The sequence below is a fragment of the Phyllobates terribilis genome, unplaced genomic scaffold (genome assembly GCF_046119375.1).
Source record: "Phyllobates terribilis strain yellow unplaced genomic scaffold, ASM4611937v1 Scaffold_8__6_contigs__length_399053987, whole genome shotgun sequence".
Taxonomy (NCBI): domain Eukaryota; kingdom Metazoa; phylum Chordata; class Amphibia; order Anura; family Dendrobatidae; genus Phyllobates; species Phyllobates terribilis.
Window position 1 is genome coordinate 212,767,866 of NW_027362768.1, and position 26,627 is coordinate 212,794,492.

The 26,627-nt window shown below is 43.5% G+C and overlaps 1 protein-coding gene across 2 annotated transcripts in view; it reads right to left on the minus strand.

Moving 5' to 3' along the window:
* The window catches only part of RASD2 (RASD family member 2), a 202,272-nt gene that overhangs the window by 31,563 nt on the left and 144,082 nt on the right, over positions 1-26,627 (minus strand). For both annotated transcript variants that reach the window (XM_073644066.1, XM_073644067.1), the window contains exon 2: positions 22,084-22,363. In XM_073644066.1, the coding sequence (XP_073500167.1) occupies positions 22,084-22,354 (271 nt within the window). In that variant the 5' untranslated portion in view covers positions 22,355-22,363. The remainder of the gene's footprint in view (positions 1-22,083; positions 22,364-26,627) is intronic.

Below are 26,627 nucleotides of genomic sequence, written 5' to 3' on the forward strand. Positions count from 1 at the left end.
TGGAAGGACGTCGCTATTCCAGCCGATCAACGCCCCTGTCACATGACCGAGGGTCACTGATGGGTTGGCATGACAACCCAGGGTCTACAGGAGACCCCTGCAGTTGTCATTGCCAGGATGCTATGAGTACCACCCAGCACTTGCTCATAGCAAGTGAACATTTCTACTACTTACAGGCGATGTGGTGATCGCCTGTATGTAGCACAGGCAGTCAGATGATCGGAGAGTCTAGTATCCCATGGAGACTATTGAAGCATGTAAATAGTAAAAAAAATGTTTTTAAAAATATGAAAAAAATATAAATATACCCCCCTTTCGCCCCATTCAAAATAAAGCAATAAAAAAATCAAATATACACATATTTGGTATCGTCATATTCAGAACTAATCCGATACGGAAACAGCATAATGAGAAAAAAAAAGTTAAAACGCCAGAATTACGTTTTTGTGGTCGCTGCAACATTTCAATAAAATGCAATAACAGGAGATCAAAACATCATATCTACCCCAAAATGGTATCAATAAAAACATCAGCTCAGCGTTCAAAAAATAAGTCCTCACCTGGCTCCAGATCCCGAAAAATGGAAAATGGAGACGCTATGGGTCTTGGACAATGGCAACTTTTTTTTTTTTTTTAACAAACTTTGGATTTTTTTTCACCACTTAAATAAAAAAGAACCTATACATGTTTGGTATTATTTAGCATTTAGTGAACATGGTAAAAAAAAAGCAACTGTGGTATTGCACTTTTTTTGTAATTTCACTGCACTTGGATTTTTTCCCCGTTTCCCAGTACACAATATGGTAAAACCAATGGTGTCCAACTTGTTCCACAAAAAATAAGCCTTCACATGGCCATATTGACAAAAAAAAAGTTATGGCTTTGGGAAAGAGGGGATCCAAAAATGAAAGCGCAAAAACGGAAAATGGCCTGGGGGTGAAGGGGTTAAATTATTTCTTTGTACTGCACTTTTTTGGCCATTTTTCCACAGCACTTTCAATATATTAGCATGGTGTCCCCTTCTTTATATTGAAACATTTTGTTTATGTATGACATTTTACTTGAAGTACGGTGTATGTAGGAAAGAGCTTTTATTTTTCTGAGTGACTTAGCATACTCTGTAGCTATTTCTCTTGTTAATATTCATGTTCATCCATTGTTCTTTGTTGAAATTAATAAAGATTTACATACTTTACTCAATTGGGCATTGTCATTAGTGATGAGCGAGCATGCTCACCACTATTCGATACTCGCCCGAGCATCTCAGTGCTTGAGATGCGCAGTACTCGGCGAGTAATTTTTAAATGCTTGGGTGGGAGCTCAAGTCCCCGCCCTGCATATTTGGAGCTGTTTAAACAGTGAATTAACATGCGGGGGTATTGCCTGCCAGTCACTGTAATGCCGCAGCCATGTTGGTTGTGGCATTACAATCATTGGCTGACAGCATAGCGTCATCGGGTCTATATAAGACCGTTGTAACAGGCCAGATTAACCCCCCATCCAGAATATACTCGGGATTAAAATGGCCTAGGGCAGATTATACCCTGGGTATATTCTGGCCTAGGCCAAACTATACCCTGGGGTATAAATTGGCCTAGGTCAGATTATACCGCTCTGGGCCAGAATATACCCCGGGTATATTATGGCATAGGCGAAACTATAAATTGGCCTAGGCCAGATTATATCCCTCCGGGTCAGAATATACCCCAGCTGCTGTAGATCAGATTTTTCACGCTTTTGAGGAACATTGAGTGATATACTCAATAATGAGGCCCCAGGCAGCGCACAGGGCCCCAGGCAGCACACAGGGGGGCAGAGACAGCGCATGGGGCCCCAGACAGTGCACAGGAGGCAGAGACAGCCCACAAGGGGGGGGGGGACAGCGCGCAGGGGGGGGGGGAGACAGTGCGCAGGATAATCGTACACATGGCTGGTGACAGGACACTACAATATAAAAGTTCAAAGGTAAACACTGATAACATTAAAATGATTAGTAAACACTGATAACAACATTAAAATGATCATGCTTGTTTTCAAGATAAAGTGCATGTTCTGTTGTTGACTGCAGATTGAAGCTTGCGGGACACGTAAACCAATCCATGGTGTCACCGACTTTTGTGTGGATGACGATGTCACAACTCAACAGATTTGCTGTGGCCATGATTTCTGCATCAGTTGCCCAGACTCCATCACGAGAGATGCCAGAGGTGTTCACATATTCATTCACATCTTGATTAAAGTAACCCTGTAGTTTTTTCGACAAGTCAGTTTTCATGAGGTGGATGACTTTAGCTCTGAGAAGGGAGTAGTTGTCCTCTGTTCCTGTCAAGATATAGCTGATGGTCCGAAAGAAGCAGTTCCCATCACCTTTGGTTTTATATGTACGTCGTGGTTGTCCAAGATCTCTTGTGCATCCAAAGTACACAACCCTACTAAACGTAAGATCAAGAGTGGTGGTAAGATACTTCCTTCCTGAACTTGGTAGTGGGTTGAAAGTCTTGCTTTGCTTGTGTTTCTCTGTGGCAGAGTCACAGGGACAGTCATCAGGGGACTGGGGTAGTAGAGAAGTCTCTCCATCCTGGTAAATCTTAAGGTTGCTGGCATGGTAGGTGTTGCTTAGTATCTTGCCAGTCTTATTATTCTTAAGTTTTACTCGTCCCTTGGTTAAGGATTCCACAACTAAAGTAGGGTCCAACCCAGCGTGGTTCCATCTTTGAACCCATGCGATGAATACGATATTGATTCTGGATATAAACAATGGTGCCAGCAGTGATTTCTTTGTTGCTGTTGTGTCGGCGATCAAAGGCACACTTTTGGTATTCCTGAGCAGAATGGATGTTGGTACTTACAGTTGAGTGGATCCTGTTATGAATGGTTGGGAGTGTATTTATCACATCAGGGTTGGCATCATCTGAAAGAGACATGACATCCACAGTGTCATTTGCTGATGAATTGAGGTCAATAGGAACTTAGCCTTTTGTCCATACATGACCTCAAATGGAGTGGACTTGGTGGAGGCATGCACAGATGTGTGATATGCAAACAAAACACCATGGATGAACTGGTCCCAGTTGGTTCCTTGGTAATTGACAAGCTTGCTAAGAGATTCTCTGAGTGTTCGATTGTCACATTCCCCCTGGCCATTTGTTTGTGGGTGGTAGGCAGATGAAATGCGGCGATCTGTTTGAAAATGATCCATCAGGTTGTCGATGATCGAGTTCACAAACTGTCTTCCCTGGTCGCTAATCAAAGTGTCCATACTGCCTAAGCGGCAAATAATGGTGTACAAAAATTTTGCTACTGACATGGCACTCTTGTCTGGAATAGCTGTTGCTTTAGTCCACTTGGAGAAATGATCAGTGACAGCAACTATATATTAGTTGCTGTTTGATGTTTCCTATCAATCCCAACTAAGCTCTATACTTTTCCAGACACTGGTATACTGTTGAGTGGTGGAGCTTCTTTGCTGATTTTGGGACTTGTGACAAAACATTTTTGACAGGCTTTGACATGTTGGTGAACATCGTTCTTCATTCCCTTCCAGTAATAAGAAATTTTGGCAAATGTTTTATCTCTGCCAAAATGGCCACCAGAAGTTGGGTTGTCGTGACAGGCCTACAGGATATTTGGCAGTCGGCTTTTAGTGAGAAGGTCCTTTTTTCCATAGTAAATAATCCCTTTCTCTTCTCGTTATGGCTTAGATGTTTGCCTAAACCGGGACTTGGCATTTGAACATTTCTCTGGAGGTAGATCGTAGATCCACTGGGGGTACTTTTGTTCTGTTGCAGTGTAGAATCTCAAAAGCTGATCATACAGTTGGTCTTCCATTGTTGTCAAAATTGGAAAACTTATTTTTTTGTTGGAGGTGTTCCAAGTTCACTTTATATACCTTATCAGGATAGAATAGGAACTCACACTGGAGAACTCAAAGTGCATATCATAGAGAGCAGGGAGAAACATACATAACAAGTTACAACACATAACATTAACTATGCACTGATGGAACTGCACCATCTACTGTCAGTTTAATGTAATGCCTCCAACACATGCTGTAAGTCTAGTCCACCCGTTCCCATGCACTAGATTTGCTGCTGATTTTCCACAGGGAAAAAATCAGCAGACAATCTGCATCAAAATCTGCATCCTAATGATGTGGATTTTTTGTGCAGAATCATAGCAGATTTTTCCGTGTCACGTGGAAGATGGAAATCTGCTGCAGACCGCATCAAAATCTGACAAAAGTAGCATGAAATGGTATATGGTTTGTATATGTGCATCTATATATACTGTAGCACTACAGCAGCAAAAACACACTAATATTCTGCCCTAGAGGAGTGTAGGCCATGGGTCTATTATAGCCTAGGCCAAACTATACCCCGGGGTATAAATTGGCCTAGGCCAGATTATACTCCTTCGGGCCAGAATATACTCCTGCTGCTGTAGATCAGATTTTTCACGCTTATGAGAACCATTGAGTGATATACTCAAGAACGGGGCCCCAGACATTGCATAGGGGCCCCAGACATTGCACAGGGGCCCCAGACATCGCACAGGGGCCCCAGACATCGCACAGGATTGAGTGATATACTCAAGAATGGGGCCCCTGACATCGCACAGGGGGTCCCAGACAGCGCACAGGGGGGCAGAGACAGTGCACAGGGGGGCAGAGAAAGCTCACAGGGGCCCTGCGCACTGTCTCTTCCCCCCCTTAAGTGCTGTCTCTGCCCCCCTGTGCGCTGCCTGGGGCCCCTGTGCACTGACTGGGGCCCCGTTATTAAGTATATCACTCAATGGTTCTCAAAAGCGTGAAAAATCTGATCTACAGCAGCTGGGGTATATTCTGACCTGTAGGGGTATAATCTGGCCTAGGCCAATTTATACCACTGGGTATAGTTTGCTAGGCCAGAATATACCCGGGATTTAATCTGGCCTAGGCCACTTTAACCCCGGGTATATTCTGGGCAGGGGGGTTAATCTGGCCTGCTACACCGGAACCCTATGCTCGTCACAGTCTACTGGTCAAAGAAGCAGATTAGGGAGAGCGGCAGCTAAGCGAGGGAGTGAATTGACGGTTATTTTAAACAGAGATTCCACACCACTATTAGAAATCTACTCTAACAGTCCTTCTAAAGAATAATTCTGATGCATATCAATCCTGGTGATAGCAGGAGTTAGGCAGGCAGAGTTTGTGGAGAGCGTATGTGGCACCCTGCTGTTCACAGGTACCACAGGACCCAGGGTGCATGGAAGGACTTCTCCACAAGAGGCCCTCACTACATACAAACACCTGCACCCTTCCACCTCACACCACCAGAGGTAGCCCGGATAGGGATATATATATATGGAGGGTGGAGCCAGGCAGTTCAGATTAGTCAGACAGAGTCAGAGGGTCTGAGAGCGTGCTGACGCTGAGAGCAGCGAAGACGCAGCACGTCTGCTGCTGTATTGAGTGCCCCGAGTGTGGCCGAAGGCAAGAGGAGAAAGGAGAGAGGAGTTTAGGGGCAGAGGAGCATCATAGGCTCACCCCGAGTATACAAACCGGACACCGGGTCCGCTCCTATAGGGTCCTATATACCCAGAAGGGATCACCGGCATTCCAGGAGGACTACAAGTCCCTGGCTGACCTGAAGCTAAACCCATTACAGGACCAGGAACCACGAAGGCCTCGGCTTCCAGGGATAGTGGTTGCCAGCAGAAGGTCTTACTACCGAGCGACAGGTGTAGGAACAGCACGAAACATAAGCTAGGCCCAGTTGCAGGCTGGCCAGGAGCATACAGAGAGGCAGACACGGACCAGGAGGCCTTAATACCGCTCACTGGGGAGAAGTCCTGAAGTGCATTAATCCTACTGAGTACCCTGGACCGTACTTGACATCCGCATCAGTAAAGGTATTGAAGCGAATCCCCTGTCTCTGACAGTTACTGCTGCTGCACCATCCCGCCTGCACTGCAAGTCCCAGCACCACCCACCACCAAACTCCACACTGCCCTGAGGCCCACTCCACCTGTGGGGAGCCGTTCCAGCCCAGCTGCCCTATCAACTGCCTCAGAGGTCTGCAGCAGCACTGGTACAAATTACCAGAAACCACAGGTGGCGTCACGATCAAACTACAAATCCCATATAAACAATTCCCTTTTTGTTAACCGCCCTGGGCCACGGACTGGGCCAGCCACTGTGACATATCCCCCCCAGCATCTATAGGCCCGGCTGCCGAGTACCCCATTGCCCTGGGGGCGCGTTACGTATACAACAGAATAGGGTCTATTGCATGTTATTTCTGCCGCTGTTACTCATATCCATAGTCCTAGATATCAGGGCTAATAATCTTTTTGCTTTTAATCCTGATTATTTTGCTGAAAAGCAATATAGTACACCAATTTTACTGCTCCATTTGCTTGTTTGCAGCATACAGCCATATTTGGTTGATTTTAATAGCATTGCTGTATTGTGGAAGTAGAGAAACTTGTTCATCATCTCAGGTGGTCAAATATTACTGCGGTAATAATCCTGACATTTTTTGGGAATGTGACAAATATTCTACTCCATTTAAAGTCTGCCAGTTGTGTGTTTAAACCTATTCACACTTGGTCGGTGACCTATACCGTATCTATTAGGCCACTGCCTAAAACCGTGATCATCAGCTGTGATTCTTTATTACTGCGGTAATAATCCTGACATTTTAGGGAACTTAACAAATATTACACTCCATTTAAAGTCTGCCAGTTGTGTGTTTAAACCTATTCACACTTGGTCGCTGACCAATACCATATCTAAAAGGCCACTGCCTAAAACTGTGTTCATCAGACGTGATCATATATTACTGCGGTAATAATCCTGACATTTTTGGGAATGTGACAAATATTCTATTCCATTTAAAATGGTCAAGGCGCATGGCAAGGGACGGGGAAGTGGACATGATGCTGATGGTGCACGCAGAGGCCAAGGCCGTGTGCAAGCTGAAAATGTGCCTGCTGAGGGAGCACAACTAGCACCCACATTATGTCTCCCTACCTTCCTGTACCACTTTGTAGGGGGCCGCGGAACACCACTCTTGAAGCCACAGCAGTGTGAAAAGGTTGTTGGTTGGATAGCACCACCACCACCCTGTCTTTCACATGGTCCAGTCTCAGTAGCTGTGAGTCTGGATCACATATTCCTCACCCTGATCCTTCCACCATGCCGAGTGCCCAGAGACAAGTAATCCCACACTTGGACACTCCGAAGAGCTGTTCACATTTCCATTTATAGACTCAGGCCTCTTGCTCGGTCCGCTTCAAGCGGGGCATGAGGAGATCGCATGTAGCGATGCCCAAATATTTGAGCAGCCAAGGTCACATGAAGGCGATGGTGGGAAAGTTCAATTAGTGTTGCAAGAGGTGGCTGATGATGATGAGACACAATTGCCAACAAGTCAGGAGGAAGCCCTGGGTGCGTATGTGGAAGATGAGGTGGTGGATGATGAAGTCACTGACCCAACCTGGAAAGGTGACATGCATAGCGAAGACAGCAGCACAGAGGGGGAGGGAGCTGTAGCACCATAACAGGCAGGAATAATCAGGGGGTGGCCACAGACACAAGGTGGGCAACTGTTCCATGGAACACCTAACACGAGGGAAGTGGCCAGTCCAAATGTTAAGTCTTCCAGAGTCTGGCTCTTTTTTTAAAGACTGTCCAGTTACCTCCAAAAATTCTATTTACAACATCTGCCATGACAGCATCAACAGGGGCAGCAAAATTACCAGCCTGACTACCAACAGCATGCTCAGGCACATGACAGCAAAGCAACCGACTAGTTGAGCAGAATGCCAGGGTCCAGAAACAGTATCTGTGGGTGACACCACTGTCTGTTCCGCTGTTGTGCGTGCACGCCAATTCCCCTGTCCATGGCGCAGGCAAAGATGTCTCCCACCCTGCACCTGTCGTTGCACACTTGCAACCACCACCATCAGCAACCACATCCACGTCCTTGTCTCAGTGCAGCGTTCAGCTGTCCCTACCCCAGTCCTTTGAATGCAAGTGAAAATATGCAGTCAGCCAACCATAGTCCACAATACTATACTGCCACATTTCTTGACTGCTTGCACTGGAAATGTTGCCTTTTAGGCTCGTGGAGATGAAAGCTTTCCGCAACCTCATGGCGGCGGCCGTCCCTCGGTACTCAGTCCCCAGCCACCACTATTTCTCCCAGTGTGCCATCCCCGACGTACACAAGCATGTGTCCCAGAACATTACAAGTGCTTGTAGCCAGGAACGGTACATCTCACTGATGGCACACTGAGTTAATATTATGGAAGCCGGGACCCAGTCGGACCCTGGGACGTAACACCTCCTCCCGACGCTGAGGATTGCAGGCCCAGGGTCAATCAGGATTGCCCGCTCATTGTACAGCTGCTGAACCTTCTCTTCAGCCTCCATCTTCAAAAGGACCACATCAGTTGGAAGCCGGAATCACTGCGGCTCTGCCTCGGCCAAGCAGCAACAGGCTGTGCTGAAGCTAATATGTTTAAGTGACAAACCGTAGACCACTGCAGAGTTGTTGAAAGCTATAACAGAGCAGAAAGATCTGAGGCTCTAACCGCTGAACCTACAGCCAGGCATGGTCATGTGTGACAATGGCTGGAACCTGGTGGCTGCTCTGAGACTTGGCAACCTTGCACACGTACCATGCCTGGCCGATGTGCTCAACCTAGTGGTTCACTGGGTTCTCAAAACCTACCTGGATCTGCCTGAGATGCTTGTGAAAGTACATCGCATGTGTGCCCATTTCAGAAAGTCAGCTATAGCTTCCGTTGCCCTCACCATGCTTCAGCAGCATTTGCAGCTTCCAGCTCACCAACTGGTGTGCGATGTCAGCACGCGTTGAAACTCAACGTTGCATATGTTGGGAAGGATTTGTGAGGCGCAGAGGGGAGAGAGAGGCAGTTGTTAGGTACCAGCTTCAACACGTTCGTCGGTATTCAGGTCAGCCTCCGCTCATAAGAGCTGATTAGTGGGTATGGATGTCTGACATCTGTGCCAGCCTCCAAAATTTTGAGGACTCCACCAAGATGGTGAGTGGTGTTGACGCCATAATTAGTGTCATCATCCCACTTCTCTGTCTACTGAAACGCTCGCTGCTTGCAATTAAAGAGGAGTCATTGCAGGCGGAGCATGATGAGTTGGAGCAAGGAACTATATAGGGTGATGCTACACAGCCAAGTCTCATCTCATCTCAACCTGGATTTGGCTTTAATGAGGAGGATGAGGAAGAGGAGGTGGAACATGAACTGTTTTCCTGCGCTACATACGGTACTACCCACATAACATTCATGCCGTCGGTTCAGCGTGGATGGTCTGAGGAGAGGGAGAATGAGAAGGAAGACCAGGAGGAGGATAAGGAGGAGGAGGAGAGCATGGACAGTTGTCCTCTTGGTCAGGACAGGGAAGTCTTAGCTGTTGGCAGTCTGGCACATATGGCTGACTTTATGTTCCACTGCCTATCCCGTGACCCTCGCGTTTTATGCATTTTGGCCAAAACTAATTATTGGTTGGTAACACTTCTAGATCCATGCAACAAGGAGAACTTTCTTTCTTTCCTTCCTTTGGCGAAGCAGTCTAATAAAATGTCGCAGTACCAGAAGGCCCTTATTGAAGAGTTGTTAAAAAAATTCCCATATGAAAACGCTGATGGCAGAGGTCACAGTTTGTTGGACAACCAAGGAATACAGGCTAGGGAGACACAAATACGATGCAGCAGAGACAGGGGAACACTGTCAAAGGTCTGGGACAGTTTTCTCAGACCCTCCCAGTGCCCAAGCCCTGATGTGCGGGGTACTCGGACAAGGAGGGAAAAGTTTTCGAAGATGCTGAAGGAGTACCTTGCCGACCGTACCGGCATCCTCCGTGATTCCTCTGAACTTTATAATTATTGGGTATCAAAGCTGGATGTGTGGCATGAACTGTCTCTCTATGTCTTGGAGGTCCTGGCCTGCAATGCCACTAGCATTTTGTCGAAGTGGGTTTTTAGTGCTGCTGAGGGTATTATCGAATCCGCCTGTCAACTGAAAATGCTGACAGGCTGACTCTTATAAAAATTAACAAGGGCTGGATTGGGCTAGACTTCTCAACAACACCGGATGATAGCAGAGGAATATAAAGTCAAATCCAGTGTTCTTTTGGGGGGGTCTTTTCCCATGCACCTCTTCACACCCAGACATGGGTATATGCTTCATGATTTTGTCTATTTTATGTCACCCTCCTCCTTCTCCTCATCCTCTACCACCATATCAACAGGGTGACATCATGCAACATCTGCATCATTTTTTTTAAGGGTGTTTATGATGCCCTTAGGAAATATTTTTAGAGGCCTACCTCTAACAATCTGCATGTTATACAGAATGTTCATGTGTACAGTATGTTCATGTATACCCCCCAGAGGTTAATGTTTTTAATCCCATGCACTTAGTGCATGGGCATTACCAGTTTAGAAGGCCCACGCCTTAATAATGGGAACATTTTTTTTTAATGAGGCCTTCCTCTATGTTTCTTCAAAGGCTCATTGGAGTGCGTCCTAATTTTTGGCAGCCCTTGCAGTCACTGCATACACAATAACAGTATAGGAGACACACTCCTTTATAATAGGCACATTTTTTTAAGAGGCCCTCCTCTACATCTCTTCAAAGGGGTATTGGAGTGCATCCTAATTTTTGGCAGCCCTTACAGTCACTGCATATGCAATAACAGTATATGAGACCCACTCTTTTATAATGGGAACATTTTTTAATGAGGTCCTCCACTATGTGCCTTCAAAAGGGTATTGGAGCGCGTCCTAATTTTAGGCAGAATTTGAACTTGCTGCATACGCAATAACAGTATAGTAGACCCACTCTTTAATAATGGAAAATAAATTATTAACTGAGGCCATCCACTACGTCTCTTCAAATTGGTAAACAAACAGCGGCCCACATAGAATTAAACACCAGCTGAAGATCCGATTAAAACAATACCAGATCTAATGCAGTCATGTCTAATCAAAGTATATGAAGAACTGGTGAAAAGTAGAATATAGTGGCATTCTGGTGGCATACATCCCTACAACAATACATAACTTGATAGATTTTTTCATAGAATCATTGACCGATTCATAATTTTGAACAGTGATCTGTAATTAGAAATTGATGAAATCAGACAGGGTTGCTTGCGTTCCTTCACAGTTTGGTGGTGCAAGATACAAAAAAAAACTCTTCAGAACTGGTTAAATTCAATTTTTAATTGTACTATATTACCTCTCTTATCTGAGATTCATATACGGGTGACCTATAGCAGTTGGGATAGCATCTTAAAGGCATTTAGTCAGGGTTTATTGTATTATACTCTGCTAAAAAAATCTATTCCCTATTGATAACGCTGTTAGCTGCTTTTAAAATAGGGACAGGTGCTAGATGGTATTATCGGCTGGAAATGAGTGTTCATTCGAGATGTGTCTGAGCATGTCTCACACACCACGTGGCCAGATAAGGTAGTAAAATGTTAAAATTACATGTACTGGTGAATGTATTTTTCACCGTTGAAAGAAATGCAAAAGTGCAAAAATGCATCAAAAACTCGTGAACATAACCCAGGGTGTGGGGGAGAATTTTTGGTTTTGGTAATTTATTTTGCCTTATATATACACCTCAAAGATTTTTTCCAGGAAAATCCATTTTTGCTTTGCTTTAGTATGTTTTATTGTCAGTCCGTAAAAGTGGCATAATACTCTGACAACAGTGACCTGGGAGTCAGAAATGTCTCCAGGAGTCTTTCAAATGCTGTTCACATGTCATTTGAGCACTGCTTCCATCGATTTGACCAATTTTTAGGCCCCCTCCAGACCTCCGGGAGGGGGCCACCGGAAAAATGCTCGAGTTTCCCATTGACTTACAGTACAGACCAAAAGTTTGGACACACCTTCTCATTTAAAGATTTTTCTGTATTTTCATGACTATGAAAATTGTACATTCACACTGAAGGCATCAAAACTATGAATTAACACATGTGGAATTATATACTTAACAAAACAGTGTGAAACAACTGAAAATATGTCTTATATTCTAGGTTCTTCAAAGTAGCCACCTTTTGCTTTGATGACTGCAAAGCTGCAGTGCACAATGGGGTGCATATAGATAGAAGAAGGGTCACTTGGATGAGGTAGCGATGTTGAATTGGTATCTACTATCTGCTACCCCACCTAGCGACACACAGTGGTTTTGTGTCCTCCAATTCGCTGCTACCTAGTGACCAGCCTACTAGCGCCTCCTACTTCTCAATTTGTGTACTGCTCATAACCTGCCCAATACAATCCAATCTGGGAAACATGGTGGTGGCAGCATCATGCTATGGGGGTGTTATTCAGCTGCAGGGACAGGTTTCAATTGAAGGAAACATTAATGCGGCCAAGTACAGAGATATCCTTGATGAAAACCTCTTCCAGAGTGCTCTGGACCTTCCAACAAGTTCACCTTCTAACAAGACAATGACCCTAAGCAAACAGCTAAAATAACAAAGGAGTGGCTTCATAACAACTCTGTGACCATTTTTGACTGGCACAGCCAGAGCCCTGACCTAAACCCAATTGAGAATCTCTGGAGAGACCTGGAAAATTTAAAGGGGTCTGAATACTTTCCATACCCACTGTATATTATGGCAATGAATCACATGGGCAGTATAAGTATCATGTCTGTGTCTTGCACACCTTCTCAGTACTGCCCTACTCACTGCATTCATCACTCTGCTTCCCCAGTGTTAGACCATCTTCCTGAGCTGCCTTCTGCTCACTGCCACCTCTGCTCCTAGAGAATTTCCACCTGGCTATAGTGAGGCGCGGCCAGATCCTACAGGAATTTAACCCTGCTGTGTCCCACAGGTTTTGCCTTCCCCAGCCTATCCCTAGCCAGCAGCCAGTTTATTAGGCAGCTCTTCCCACCACTCTTTGCCCAATCATTGTTTCCCAGTTTCCTGTCTCTGGATCCTGTGGGTGCATGTTTGTTCTGTCTCTCCTTGCTTGTATACCAGTCCTGTCTGACCTCTCCTCTCCTGACCTTGGCTTTATACTCCTTGGCTGCCTGCACTGACTCCAAATTGTTTGACCACGTCTTTGCCTTGTTCCTCCTGTACCTTGTACCCATGTCTCTAACCCTCTAGACAGCTGCTACAGACCCTGGGACTGCCCTGAAGTGGTACTTGGTGCCTACTGACGCCGAACCCATCCTCACCCCATCAGAGGCTCTAGTGAAAACCTGGTAGCCACTTAATTACGCCCATCCAGGGAAAGCTCAACCCGTGGTGCAGTGGGTCCAGATCCACCAGCATTATAATAAGTTTATTGTTACCTGGTTCCATTGGATCTCCTTTCAGGAATCTTTAGAGTATGGAGATTTAATGAAAAGAAACCAATTCCTACTCCATTTGTGAATAATGCATAAATGCATTATGCTTTTACATTTTTTTTCACTTGTTCCCTATCTAACCCCATGGTGTCTTTGTTCCATACTAGAAGGTTTGCTTAAATTACAATATTATGATGAAATTATATACAGTCATGAGAGAAACTAAGTATACCCTCTTTGAATTCCATGGTTTTACTTTTTGAGAATAATAAAAAAAAGCTAGTCCTTAGAAGATGTTAAGATTAGAATACAACCTCTGAAGAACAATAATACATGACAAATTACACAGTATCATTATTCATTACCTATTTAATAAAAACAGTGTTAAAAATGAAATACATCCTATGAATCTATACCTTCTAGAACCACCTTTAGCAGCAATAACTAGAAGTAATCCTTTTTTCTCTTTTTCTCTTAAGATCTTGCCACAGTGGAGAGTATTTCTGCAGATGCACTGAAGGAGTACCTAACAGACTTTTTTAACTGCATTAATCCCTGAGGTGGATCAGCGGGACCTCCTAATTGACAGGGGGCACAGGATCCCTAAACCCAAAAGTGCCCCCACTTCTGCGCCCAGGCACGTAATCGCCCGGCTTCACTTCTACCATTTTAAAGAAGCCATTACTAAAGCGGCGGCGGGTAATCCAGAGCTCCCAGAAAGGTTAAGGCTATGTGCCCACGAAGCAGAAATGCTTCGGATTTTTCCTGAGCGTTTCTTCATCTCCCAGGCAGAAAAAACGCATGCAGATTTTACATGCGTTTTTTTAGCCAGGGACAAGCGTTTGTGAAGCGTTTTGATTACGCGATTTCGCATTCGGGTTGTCAAGCGCTTTCTAAGCGATTTTAGCATCACTTGGAAAGTGCTTGACAACTTGGTCACACTATATAAATCCATGCAACCGGCATGGATTTTATATAGTGTGACCAAGTTAGTTAAAATAAAGAATAAAAGTAAAAAAACATATACTCACCTTCCGATGGCCCCCGGTCTCCTTATCCGATGCGTCTGGTCTCCCCGGTGTCTCACGGTGGTGTAAAAAGACCTTCCATGACGTCATTTAGTCATGTGACAGGTCACGCGACCGCCGATGTCAGCGGTCGTGTGACCCATCACATGACTAAATGACGTCATGGAAGGTCCTTTTAGACCATCGCAAGCTGCCGGGGAGCCGGGAGGCATCGCTATGGAGACCAGGGGCCATTGAAAGGTAAGTATAATGTATTTTTTTATTTTAAATTCTTTTTTTTTTTACAGGTACTATGGTACCCGGGTCTGGAGGAGAGTCTCCTCTTCTCCAGACACGGGTACCATCCGCATTGAATCGCTTAATATCCGCATGTGCATGTGACGCTCAGCTGTGCTTGGTATCACAGATCCTAGAAGTTCCTCCACAAGAGGCCCCCATAAACATTCACACATCTCCACCATCCACCTCAGACCAGCAGAAGGAGCCCGTTAGGGATATAAATAGGGAAGGTGGAGCCAGGCAGTTCAGTTCCTCTGAAGAGTTCCTGCAGTAGAGAAGCCTGAGAAAGGTTAGTCTGCGGAGGAGCTCAGTCTAGTTTAGAGAACTCGGCTAATAGTTCAGTAGTGGAGCACGAGGCTCCTGCTAGCTAGATTCAGGGAGCTCAGTTAGGGAGCTTTAGGTGTGCCGGCGCCATAAGATCGGTGAAGCGCGGCAAGCTGCCGTTAGTGTGTATAGCCTAGTGAGGGCCTGAGTAGGCCGAAGGCGAGTGGAGAGTTAGTACGTAGGGGGCAGAGGAGCTTAACTGGCTCACCCCAAAGAAGTTACCGGACACCGGGTCCAAGCTTACCGGGATCTCTATGACCCAGTAAGGCATAACCAGAATCCCTGGAGAACTACAAGTCCCAGGATCGCTAAAGTGCTGATACGTAACAGAGCCGGGAGACACATAGGCCCCGCAAGCTGAGGAGCGTGTACTCCAAGAAAAGGCCCTACCACAAGGCCAGCCAGCGCAGGACTGAGACAAAGTTAGGCCTAGCTCCAGGCAGGTCAGAAACTTATTACGCAGAAGCAAGAAACAGGAGGCCCTACACCCGCTCATTGGGATGGATCCTGATATGCACCCTTCACCCTACAGTGCTCCGGGACGTGCCTGAATTTCCATCAGTAAAAGGTACTGAAGTGACTATTGTGTCTGTTCCTGTTCTTGCTCTGACCCGGCTGGGTCTCGCCTGTCCTGCATTCCCCTTTCCATACGCTGCCCTGAGGCCTAGCTCCACCTGTGGGGAACTATACTGCCTTATCACCAGCCTCTGTGGACTGCGCAGCGCTGGTAATTCTCACCAGAAGCCACTGGTGGCGTCACGAACTTTCATAAAACTAAGAAACCTATTTTCCCCTTTTTAAAGAGTGACCCCAGGGTACGGGCCTGGGAGCCGACCACCGCGACATCCCCAAGGCCAGGCTAAAAGCCGGGGTACCGAGTCATCCCCATCCCCTGGGGCTGGTCATGCACATGTAGTGGTGCGGACATTAGGTGATTCAATGAAAATCAATGGCGGCAAAATCGCTGCGATTCCGCAAAATAATTGGTAGTGCTGTGGATTTTTCCGCAATGATAATCCGCAGTGGAAATTTTCGCAGCATGTGCACAGCACATGCGGATTATCATTGGGGAACATAGCAGACCTTCTACCAAGCATTTTTTAAGCGTTTCTGCAGCAGAATTGCCCCTGCGGAAACGCTTAAAAATTGCATAGTGGGCACAAAGCCTTAAGGAATCTGAGAAAGGAGTGGACCTGAACAAACAGCAAGTTTGTTCCCCTAACCGTTGTACTTTCATCTCAGTTGTTCTGCTTATATCCTTTTTTAGAGCAGATCATACAACTAATTTTTTTTTTTACCCAATAGTCTTTGGAAGCACGAGGAAAATATTGTTCTATCTTACACTTCCCGCCGTTATATACTAGATAGCGGTGCATGTCCAGTAGGTACACTTTGAACCAGACTTTATTTTTGGAAATGTTACAGTTATTTATATTTTTGAGATTTGGAATTTGTGATTTCCCCATTTTTTCCCTAACTGTCTAGTGGTGACATAGATTCTGTCTGTATTTTGTATATGGTACTTCACATTTCCAGCATCAATGCGAAAGGGTTAAATAGTCTGTTTAAAAGATCCCTCCTGTAGAGAGAGGTCTACTCTGTGTTCAAGAAACCCATTTAAATAGTAGCAATGCTCACAGGTTGCAGAACAGAGACTTTCCCAATGTGTTTCACTCTCACGCAACTGGCAAAATAAGGTGAATAGTAAAAGCGATAAAAAACACCGTTGCCTTCCAATTGATCAACAGCATTATAGACGATGAAGGCAGATACATCATTTTGGTATGTAGCACAAATAACAAAACCTCTAAAAAATAGCCTCTATATATGCCCCTAATTCCAAGCAAATTTCATTTGTTAAGGAAACTTTAGCAGTAATAATAGATGTAAAAAAAGATACCATCCTAATGTGCGGAGATTTTAATATCACCCCATGCCCCAACATAGACAAATCTGTACATTCCCAAAAAAAAAAAAAAAAAGCTCGTTGTCTTTCTCAAACCCTCTGGCAGAAGAACTCTATGATGTTTGCCAGGTTTTGCATGCCTACGAATGCGATTACACGTTCTACTCACACTCACACAAAGGCTACTCAAGATTCGACTTAATTCTTACAGAAAAATGGTTATTACAGGATATCCAAAAAGCCACAATAGGTAACATCAAGTGGTCGGACCATGCTCCTGTCTCGTGCCACATTAAAGAGGGATTTAACTATATGACATATTCCCCATGGAGAGTAAATAATTACCTAATCACATCGCATAACATTAGACCTCAACTGCAGGAGACCCTGAAAGAATATTTTATAATTAATAATACTTCCGACGTGACCACATCAACAGTGTGGTGAGCTCATAAGGCTTACATCAGAGGAAAATTAATCCAATTAGCATCCCGAAACAAAAAAGAAAGAATGCGCCAAATAGAAAAAATTAACCAAAACATTGCCTTACTATTACAAATGCATAAAAACAACCCCACAAATATACTGTATTTTTTGGACCATAAGACGCACTTTTTTCCCCCCAAACTTGGGAGGAAAATGGGGGGTGCGTCTTATGGTCTGAACGTAGTCCATACCACCACATACCTGATAGTTGAGGTGGTAGTGGAACCCAGCGGCGGTGGTGGTGGCGGCGGAGGCAGCAACGGCAGCAGAAGGTGTCTAGCTGGGGGCTAGTGAGCGGCGCAGCTCTCCGGTGTGCACGGCCATCTTCCTGAAGCTGTAATCTACAGGAAATGGCCGCCAGAGACTCGTAGCTCGGGCGGCCATTTTTCTGTAGATCACAGCTTCAGAAAGATGGCCACGCACACCGGAAAGCAGAGCCCACAGCTCTGTCATGCTGCTCACTGGCCTCGGCCTGCAGCTCTGTAACGCTGCTCACCGGCCCCAGCCTGCAGCTCTGTCATGCTGCTCACCGGCCCTGGCCCGCAGCTCTGTCGCCCTGCTTACCAGCCCACAGATCTGTCGCCCCGGTCCCGACCCTAGCCCCCAGCCAGGCACCAGGTCCCAAGCCAGGCACCGGACCTTAGCCAGGCCCAGGCCCCCAGCAAGGCACCGGCCCCCAGCCAGACCCCAGGCCTCAGCCACACCCCAGCCCCCAGCCAGGCACCGGGTCCCAAGCCAGTTACCAGACCTTAGCCAGGCCCAGACCAGCACTGGACCCCAGCCAGCTCACCTCATTTGCTACAGCTGCCAGGTTCCTGAGGGAGGGAACAGAGGGCCCTGCAATCCTGCTCCACCACCACCGCAACCCCCCGTTGCTGGAGCGCCGGCTTCCTTAAGGACCCAGCCTCCTGTGACCCTCACTCCACCACCCCCCAGGTAAGATACTATACCTATTCAGAATATAAGACAGACCCCCATCTTATAAAAAATATTTTTTTCTTATATTCCACCCCAAAACTTTGAGGTGCGTCTTATGGTCCAGTGTGTCTTATAAAATCCGAAGAATACGATAACTCTCCAAAAATTACATAAACTAAGATACGATTTATATCAATTGCTCCAACATAAATACGAGCATAACCTACGGAAAAGCAAAGCTAAATATTACTGGCAGGGAAATAGGGCAGGTAAAATATTAGCGAATAAAGTCAAAGTTAAAATGACTAAACAAAGGTTACCATATATCCATAATGACCAAAATGATAAAATATATAATCCTAAAGAGATCGCCAATACCTTCGCAAATTATTACTCATCCCTCTACAACCTACAAGAAAATAATACACCACCACAGCCTAGCACCCAACTGATCAATCAATTCTTAGAAAGTATAAAACTACCCAAAATATCAGAAGATAAATTAAATATATTAAACCAACCAATATCCCAACTAGAAATAAAGCAAACAATCAGAGAAATGAAAAACAACAAATCCCCTGGCCCTGACGGATTAACAAGCTAATATTTTAAACTATTTGAACAAATACTAACCCCTTATATAGCTCCAGTCTTCCAAAACATTGTTGAAACTGGGAATATCCCAAAAGAAATGATTCAGGCAACAATTGTACCTCTCCCAAAGCTGGGGAATGCACCTGACCGAGCCATTAATTTTAGGCCTATATCATTACTGAATATGGACCTAAAAATTTATTCTAAAATATTAGCTAATAGGATATCAGGAATAATTCAGGATCTTGTGCAAAAAGACAGACGTTAGACAGCACAAGGAGAATGAGTGATATTATTTATGCAGCTGGGAGAAATCGGACGCCCTCTTTGCTCCTTTCTTTGGAAGCCGAAAAGGCATTCAATCTGGTACTTTGAGAGTTCCTATTTAAAGTACTGTCTAAATTCGGATTTGATGGAAATATACTTAGAGCGATCACCCCTGTACACTCCAATCCATCAGCCTCAGTTCTCATCTCTGGGATAATGTCAGATAATTTCAAAATTACCAATGGCACGAGGCAGGGGTGTCCACTCTCACCCCTAATATTTGCGTTAATAATTGAACCCCTTGTGGAAAAAATTAGATCACATTCGGGAATAACTGGTAGTAAAATCGGTAAATCAGAACACATAATCGGACTGTTTGCTGACGATATTATTTTAACTCTTACCAAACCTACAGAATCATTAATTAAAGTCATGGAAGTAATATACTTATTTACTAAGGTATCCTATTATAAACTAAATATCCTTAAAAGTCAAATTTTAAACTTAATACCCTCCACATCGTATCCTGCGGACCTGAAAACTAAATATCCTTTTAAATGGGATAATGAAAGCATAACATATTTGGGAATACAATTAGTGCCCTCACCAGATAGGATGCTTTCATTAAATTACGAGGCCTTAAGTAAAAAGATCAAAGCTGACATGTTGCACATAAAACAACATGACATGTCCTGGCGAGGTAGAATTGCTTCAATAAAAATGTTTATAATTCCCCAAATATTGCATTTATTTCACAGCCTGCCCATTATATTTCCCATAAAATTACTTAAAGAAATACAATCTATCATATTAAAGTATATATGGCAAGAAAAGCAACAAAGAGTTAAAGCAGACACCTTTTATATTCCAATAAAAAAGGAGGACTGGGGTGCCCCTCAGTGGTGAGATATTATAGAGCGGCTATATTCATACAAGATTTATGTGAAACAACAAGGATGACAGACATTGGATAGAAATTGAAAATATTTTATAGAAACTTCAAATATAGCATCCTTTTTTCAGTCACATATAATAACTGAATCTAACTCCAACAACAGCAGAGGTATATCTTTACCACCAATGGTGGATGCTGCATTGGGGGTGTGGAGCACACTGGTTAATAAGCTGAACTCTATAGAAATAACCCTCTCTAAAGCTCCTACAAAGACTCTGGAGCAATGCATCCCAAACCTCCAAATCCAAAACTGGAAACCACTAGAAATCACATTACTTGGCAACAAGTATGAGGGAGAAATATTATCCTCCTTTTCTACACTTAAAGAAAAATATGATATTCCATATAAATATATCTATAAATATCTACAGATAAGACACTTCCCACATGAAAAGAAGGGGATAATTTTCTCATAACCTTCTAAGTTATATACAATGCTACTCAACACAACAGATCAAAACATTATCTTTAAGTTACAACCTCATGCTGGAGGATACGTTTCCTTCTCTGGACACATATCTCCACAAATGGGAGAAAGATCTACAGTCTACGATTACCCCAGGTCAATGGCAGACATCCTCCACAATGGTAGTGTTACACTCTAAATGCACAAGCCATCTAGAAAATGCAAGGATTTTGTATAGATGGTACTTTACACCATATAGACTATCTCAGATCTACCGCAACTCCCCAGATGTCTGCTGGAGATGTGGAGACGCCAATGCAGATATGATGCATATCTGATAAAACTGCGATAAAGTAAAACAATTATGGGATGCAATCTCCCATTTAGTATCTCAAATTAGCAGCATCCTAACCAAAATCACTAAGGAGCAGGCACTTCTTGCCATTGACCTGGATTTATTTCCGCACGAATTTCAAACAGTGATCGCGCATATCTTCATAGCTACAAAAATTAAAATTGCAGGTTATTGGAAAAATCCTAAATGTCCAACACTAGGTGAAATCATAGCACTATTAAATGATAACTGCCTTTCCAAGAAAATAATTGCTTTATCTACTAATAATTCGCTATCATTCCATAAAAAATGGGACAGTTGGCTATCATTCAGACTAAATACTGTGAACATAGAGATGTAACGTGATACTATGTGTAATGTGCAGAAATTATTAATCGTTTGTCATCACCCCTTTCCTTTCCTTTTTTACCTTTTATACTTTGTTATGATAAAAAGTTATTAATGTTTACTTCTTATATTCTACAATGTCACAACTATATACATTGGTTATCAATATGTTGTAAAACATGACATTTCAGTTCAATAAAAATTTATGGTTAAAAAAAAAAAGATCTTGCCACAGCATTTAAATTGAGTTATGGTCTAGACTTTGACTGGGGCCAATGCAACACTATTCTTTTCTTTTCAGCCATTTTGATTTGGATTTGCTGTTGTGATTGGTATCCTTGTCCTGCTGCATGACCCGGTTTCAGTGAACTTTAACCCTTAGATAGAAGGCCTTACATTTAATTTCAGAATTTTTTGACATATGGAGTTCTTCATGGTTGAATCATTGACTGGAAGGTATCGAGGTCCTGTGACTACAAAGCAGACCAAATTATCAACTCTCCACCACCATGCTTGATAGTTAGTATTTGGGGCACAACAAATGTTTGAAGTTGAGGGATAGTGTGAAACATTTTGCTTCCTGGTTTTGTGGGTGTGTATGTAAGGCTAGGGATACAAGTAAAGTTTTTGTATAATCACTTTGATATTGCTGTCTATCAGAATGCAATGAGGAGCTTAAAAATCTTCAAAATTGCTGCAATTTCTTTTTTGTCATTGCTGAGATTTTTGAGAGACTTTTAAAATTGATTACTACTACTTTCCATAGATGAGAATCAGTGTCTTCACATTATTAAACAATTAATCACATTTCTGGGATTTTGACTGGAGTTTTTACGGTAGAAAAACCCCTTCAAATTTGAAACGTTTTCCTATATAGATTACATAAGTTCTTACCTGTCAATATTGAGAGCCTTCTCATAGCAGGGAAAGGATGATTGCCAGATGTATCTAAAATGTCCAACTGATACATATCTCCTCTTATATTATATAGCTTACGGTGGAAATCCTCAATTGTTGGTATATACTGGTCTTCAAAACGTCCATTTAAGAATCGTGAAACAATGGAACTTTTGCCCACCCTAGAAGCACCAAGGACCACCATACGATAGGAGTTCTTTGCTGGGACACTAAGTGTGCAGCTTCCAGAAGAAACCATTTTCATCATGACTTTGAACTGTAGAAGAAAATTTAAAAAAAATTGTTATGCAAAATTAACAGATTTGGATTGTACCAATATCTCAATGACATTTTTTTTCTTTCTCCTTCAAATCTCCAAAGAATTTATGACCAACAGTTATATATGGTACTGTGTTCCCTTTATTATTTTGTTTCTTTTTCTATTACAATGGCAACTTTGGTGTGCCAAGGTTTACTCTAGTGTTTAAAGCAGTTTTTTCTGTTTCGCTATAGGAATAGACAAATGTATCATCTGTTCTATAACAGAAACAAAGAGGTCATCAGACAGACCCCACGGACTATATTGTGGTGCACAACCTAGTTCTGCAAGCTCCTAATGGAGGCCTTTGACCTATTATTACAGATTACTTTTAGTACATTAGACTTCAATATTTCCTATAAAGTTGTGAAAATCCAGGGATTTGGATTAAATGTCATATACAGTGGGTACGGAAAGTATTCAGAACCCTTTAATTTTTCACTCCTTGTTTCATTGCAGCCATTTGGTAAATTCTAAAAAGTTCATTTTTTTCTCATTAAAGTACACTCTGTACCCCATCTTGACTGAAAAAAAACTGAAATGTAGAAATTTTTGCAAATTTATTAAAATAGAAAAACTGAAATATCACATAGTCATAAGTATTCAGACCCTTTGCTCAGACACTCATATTTAAGTCACATGCTGTCCATTTCCTTATGATCCTTCTTGAGATGGTTCTACTCCTTCATTGGAGTCCAGCTGTGTTTAATTAAACTGATAGGACTTGATTTGGAAAGGCACACACCTGTCTATATAAGACCTCACAGCTCACAGTGCATGTCAGACCAAATGAGAATAATGAGCTCAAAGGAACTACCCAAGGAGCTCAGAGACAGAACTGTGGTAAGGCACAGATCTGGCCAAGTTTACAAAAGAATTTCTGCATTACTCAAGGTTCCTAAGAGCACAGTGTCATCCATAATCCTTAAATGTAAGAAGTTTAGGACCACCAGAAGTCTTCCTAGACCTGGCCATCCAGCCAAACTGAGCTTTGGTGAAAGAGATAAAGAAGAACCCCAAGATCCAAGATCACTGTGGCTGAGCTCCAGAGATTTGAGCTTTGGTGAGAGAGGTAAAGAATATCCCCAAGATCACTGTGACTGAGCTCCAGAGATGTAGTAGGGAGATGGGAGAAAGTTCCACAAAGTCAACTATCAATGCAGCCCTCCACCAGTCGGGCCCTTATGGCAGAGTGGCCCGACGGAAGCCTCTCCTAAGTGCAAGACATTTGAAAGCCCGCATAGAGTTTTCTCAAAAACACATGAAGGACTCACAGATTATGACAAATAAGATTCTCTGGTCTGATGAAACGAAGATAGAACTTTTTGGTGATAATTCTAAGCGGTATGTGTGGAGAAAACCAGGCACTGCTCATCACCTGCACAATACAATCCCAACAGTGAAACATGGTGGTGGCAGCATCATGCAATGGGGGTGTTTTTCAGCTGCAGGGACAGGAAGACTGGTTGCAATTGAAGGAAACATTAATGCGGCCAAGTACAGAGATACTGTATCCTGGATAAAAACCTCTTCCAGAGTGCTCTGGACCTCAGATTTTACCAAAGGTTCACCTTCCAACAAGACAATGACCCTAAGCACACATCTAAAATAACAAAGGAGTGGCTTCAGAACAACTTTGTGACCATTTTTGACTGGCACAGCCAGAGCCCTAACCTAAACCCAATTGAGAATCTCTGGAAAGACCTGAAAATGGCTGTCCACGAACGTTCACCATCCAACCTGATGGAACTGGAGAGGATCTGCAAGGAAGAATGGCAGAGGATCCCCAAATACAGATGTGAAAAACTTGTTGCATCATTCCCAAGAAGACTCATGGCTGTACTAGCTCAAAAGGGTGCTTCTACTCAATTTTGAGCAAAGGGTCTGAATACTTATGACCATGTGATATTTTTCTTTTTTAATACATTTGCAAAAATTTCTACATTTCTGTTTTTTTCAGTCAAGATGGGGTGCAGAGTGTACTTTAATGAGAAAATAAAATTACATTTTTAGAATTTACCAAATGGCTGTAATGAAACAAAGAGTGAAACATTTAAAGGGGTCTGAATACTTTCCGTACCCACTGTATATGATGAAGGATGAACATTATATTTTGTTTTTCGAAAGATCCACACAACATACAAGATATTTCTAGGGCAGTACGGTGGCTCAGTGGTTAGCATTGTTACTTTGCAGCACTGGGTCCTGAGTTCAAATTCAACCAAGGACAACATCTGCAAGGAGTTTATATGTTCTCCCTGTGTTTAGGTGTGTTTGCTCCCATACTCGATAGACATACTGATAGGGAATCTAGATTGTTAGCGCCAATAAGGACAGTGTCAATAATGTCTGTAAAGTGCTGTGGAATTAATGTCTCCACATAAGTGAGTAAAATATAATATTTAACTTCTGTTAAAGTGAGCCTGTCATCTGATTCATGTGGCCTGAACCATGGGCAGCATAAATTCAAGTCTGGCTTGCATCTGTACATGTTTTGCGATTAAATTTTGCAGCAGATGTGACACATGGGGAAGACCCCTGGAAGCATTTCTGACTCCCAGGTCACTGCTGTCAACAACGTTATCAGAGGTATTACGCCACTTTTCCGGACTCACAATAAAACATACAAAAACGAAACCAAAATGGATTTTCCTGGGAAATATGTTGAGGAACATCCTTTCCAGGGTAATGACTTGTATATAAGGCAATATAAATAACCAAAAACAAAAATACTCCTGCACACCTTGTGCTATTTTCACACGCAGTGTTTTTGATGCGTTTTTGCACTTTTGCATTGCTTTCAACCATGACAAATGCATTCACTGGGAAATGTTATTTTAACATTTTACAACCTTATCTGGCCATGTAGTGTGTGAGACATGATCTGACACACCCTGTTTCATTTATGAAGGAGGGACTCTGAAAGTCACAAAGCCTATTTTTATAGGGCCATCAGGCGGCCTTTACTATTCTTAAAGGCCCAGCAGTCGGCCCTCACTATTCTTAGAGAGCCATCAGCCGGCTACACTTTGTTGTTCCCACTACTAAAGAGTGGGTCTCCTATACTGTTATTGCATATGCAGTGTGTGACAAGTCTGCCCAAAATTTGGATGCACCCCAATACCCCTTTGAAAATTTGGACGCACCCCAATACCCCTTTGAAGAGACTTAGAGGAGGGCCTCCTGAAAACAATGTTCCCATTATTAGGAAGTGGGTCTCCCATACTGTTTGCCTATGGAGTAAATGCAAGGGCTGCCAAAAATTGGGAGGCACTCCAATGCCCCTTGGAAGAGACGTAGAGGGCCTCATGAAAAAATGTTCCCATTATTAGGAAGTGGGTCTCCCATAGTGTTGGCCTATGCAGTGAATGCAAGGGCTGCCAAAAATTGGGAGGCACTCCAATGCACCTTGGAAAAGACGTGGAGGAGGGCCTCATAAAAAAAGTTCCCAATATTAGGAAGTGGGTCTCCTATAGTATTGACATATGCATTGAATGCAAGGGCTGCCAAAAATTGGGAGGCACTCCAATGCACCTTGGAAAAGACGTGGAGGAGGGCCTCATGAAAAAATGTTCCCATTTGAAAGAAGCGGGTCTCCTATTCTTGTAATGCCCATGTGTAGCACCCCGAGGGTTCGGCCACTACAGGGGTATTGCACCTCAACCAGAGGTGTGATATTCCACTCCCAGGTAAGGATGGAGTATGGACCAGGGCTCAGTTAGCTGCATGCACCACACACACCCCATTTCCGGGGGACAGCTCGACGGTGCTCCCATTTATACAGTACAGACCAAAAGTTTGGACACACCTTCTCATTTAAAGATTTTTCTGTATTTTCAGGACTATGAAAATTGTACTTTCACACTGAAGGCATCAAAACTATGAATTAACACATGTGGAATTATATACTTAACAAAAAAGTGTGAAACAACTGAAAATATGTCTTATATTCTAGGTTCTTCAAAGTAGCCACCTTTTGCTTTGATGACTGCTTTGCACACTCTTGGCATTCTCTTGATGAGCTTCAAGAGGAAGTCACCGGAAATGGTCTTCCAACAACCTTGAAGGAGTTCCCAGAGATGCTTAGCACTTGTTGGCACTTTTGCCTTCACCCTGCGGTCCAGCTCACCCCAAACCATCTCGATTGGATTCAGGTCTGGTGACTGTGGAGGCCATGTCATCTGGCGTAGCACCCCATCACTCTCCCGCTTGGTCAAATAGC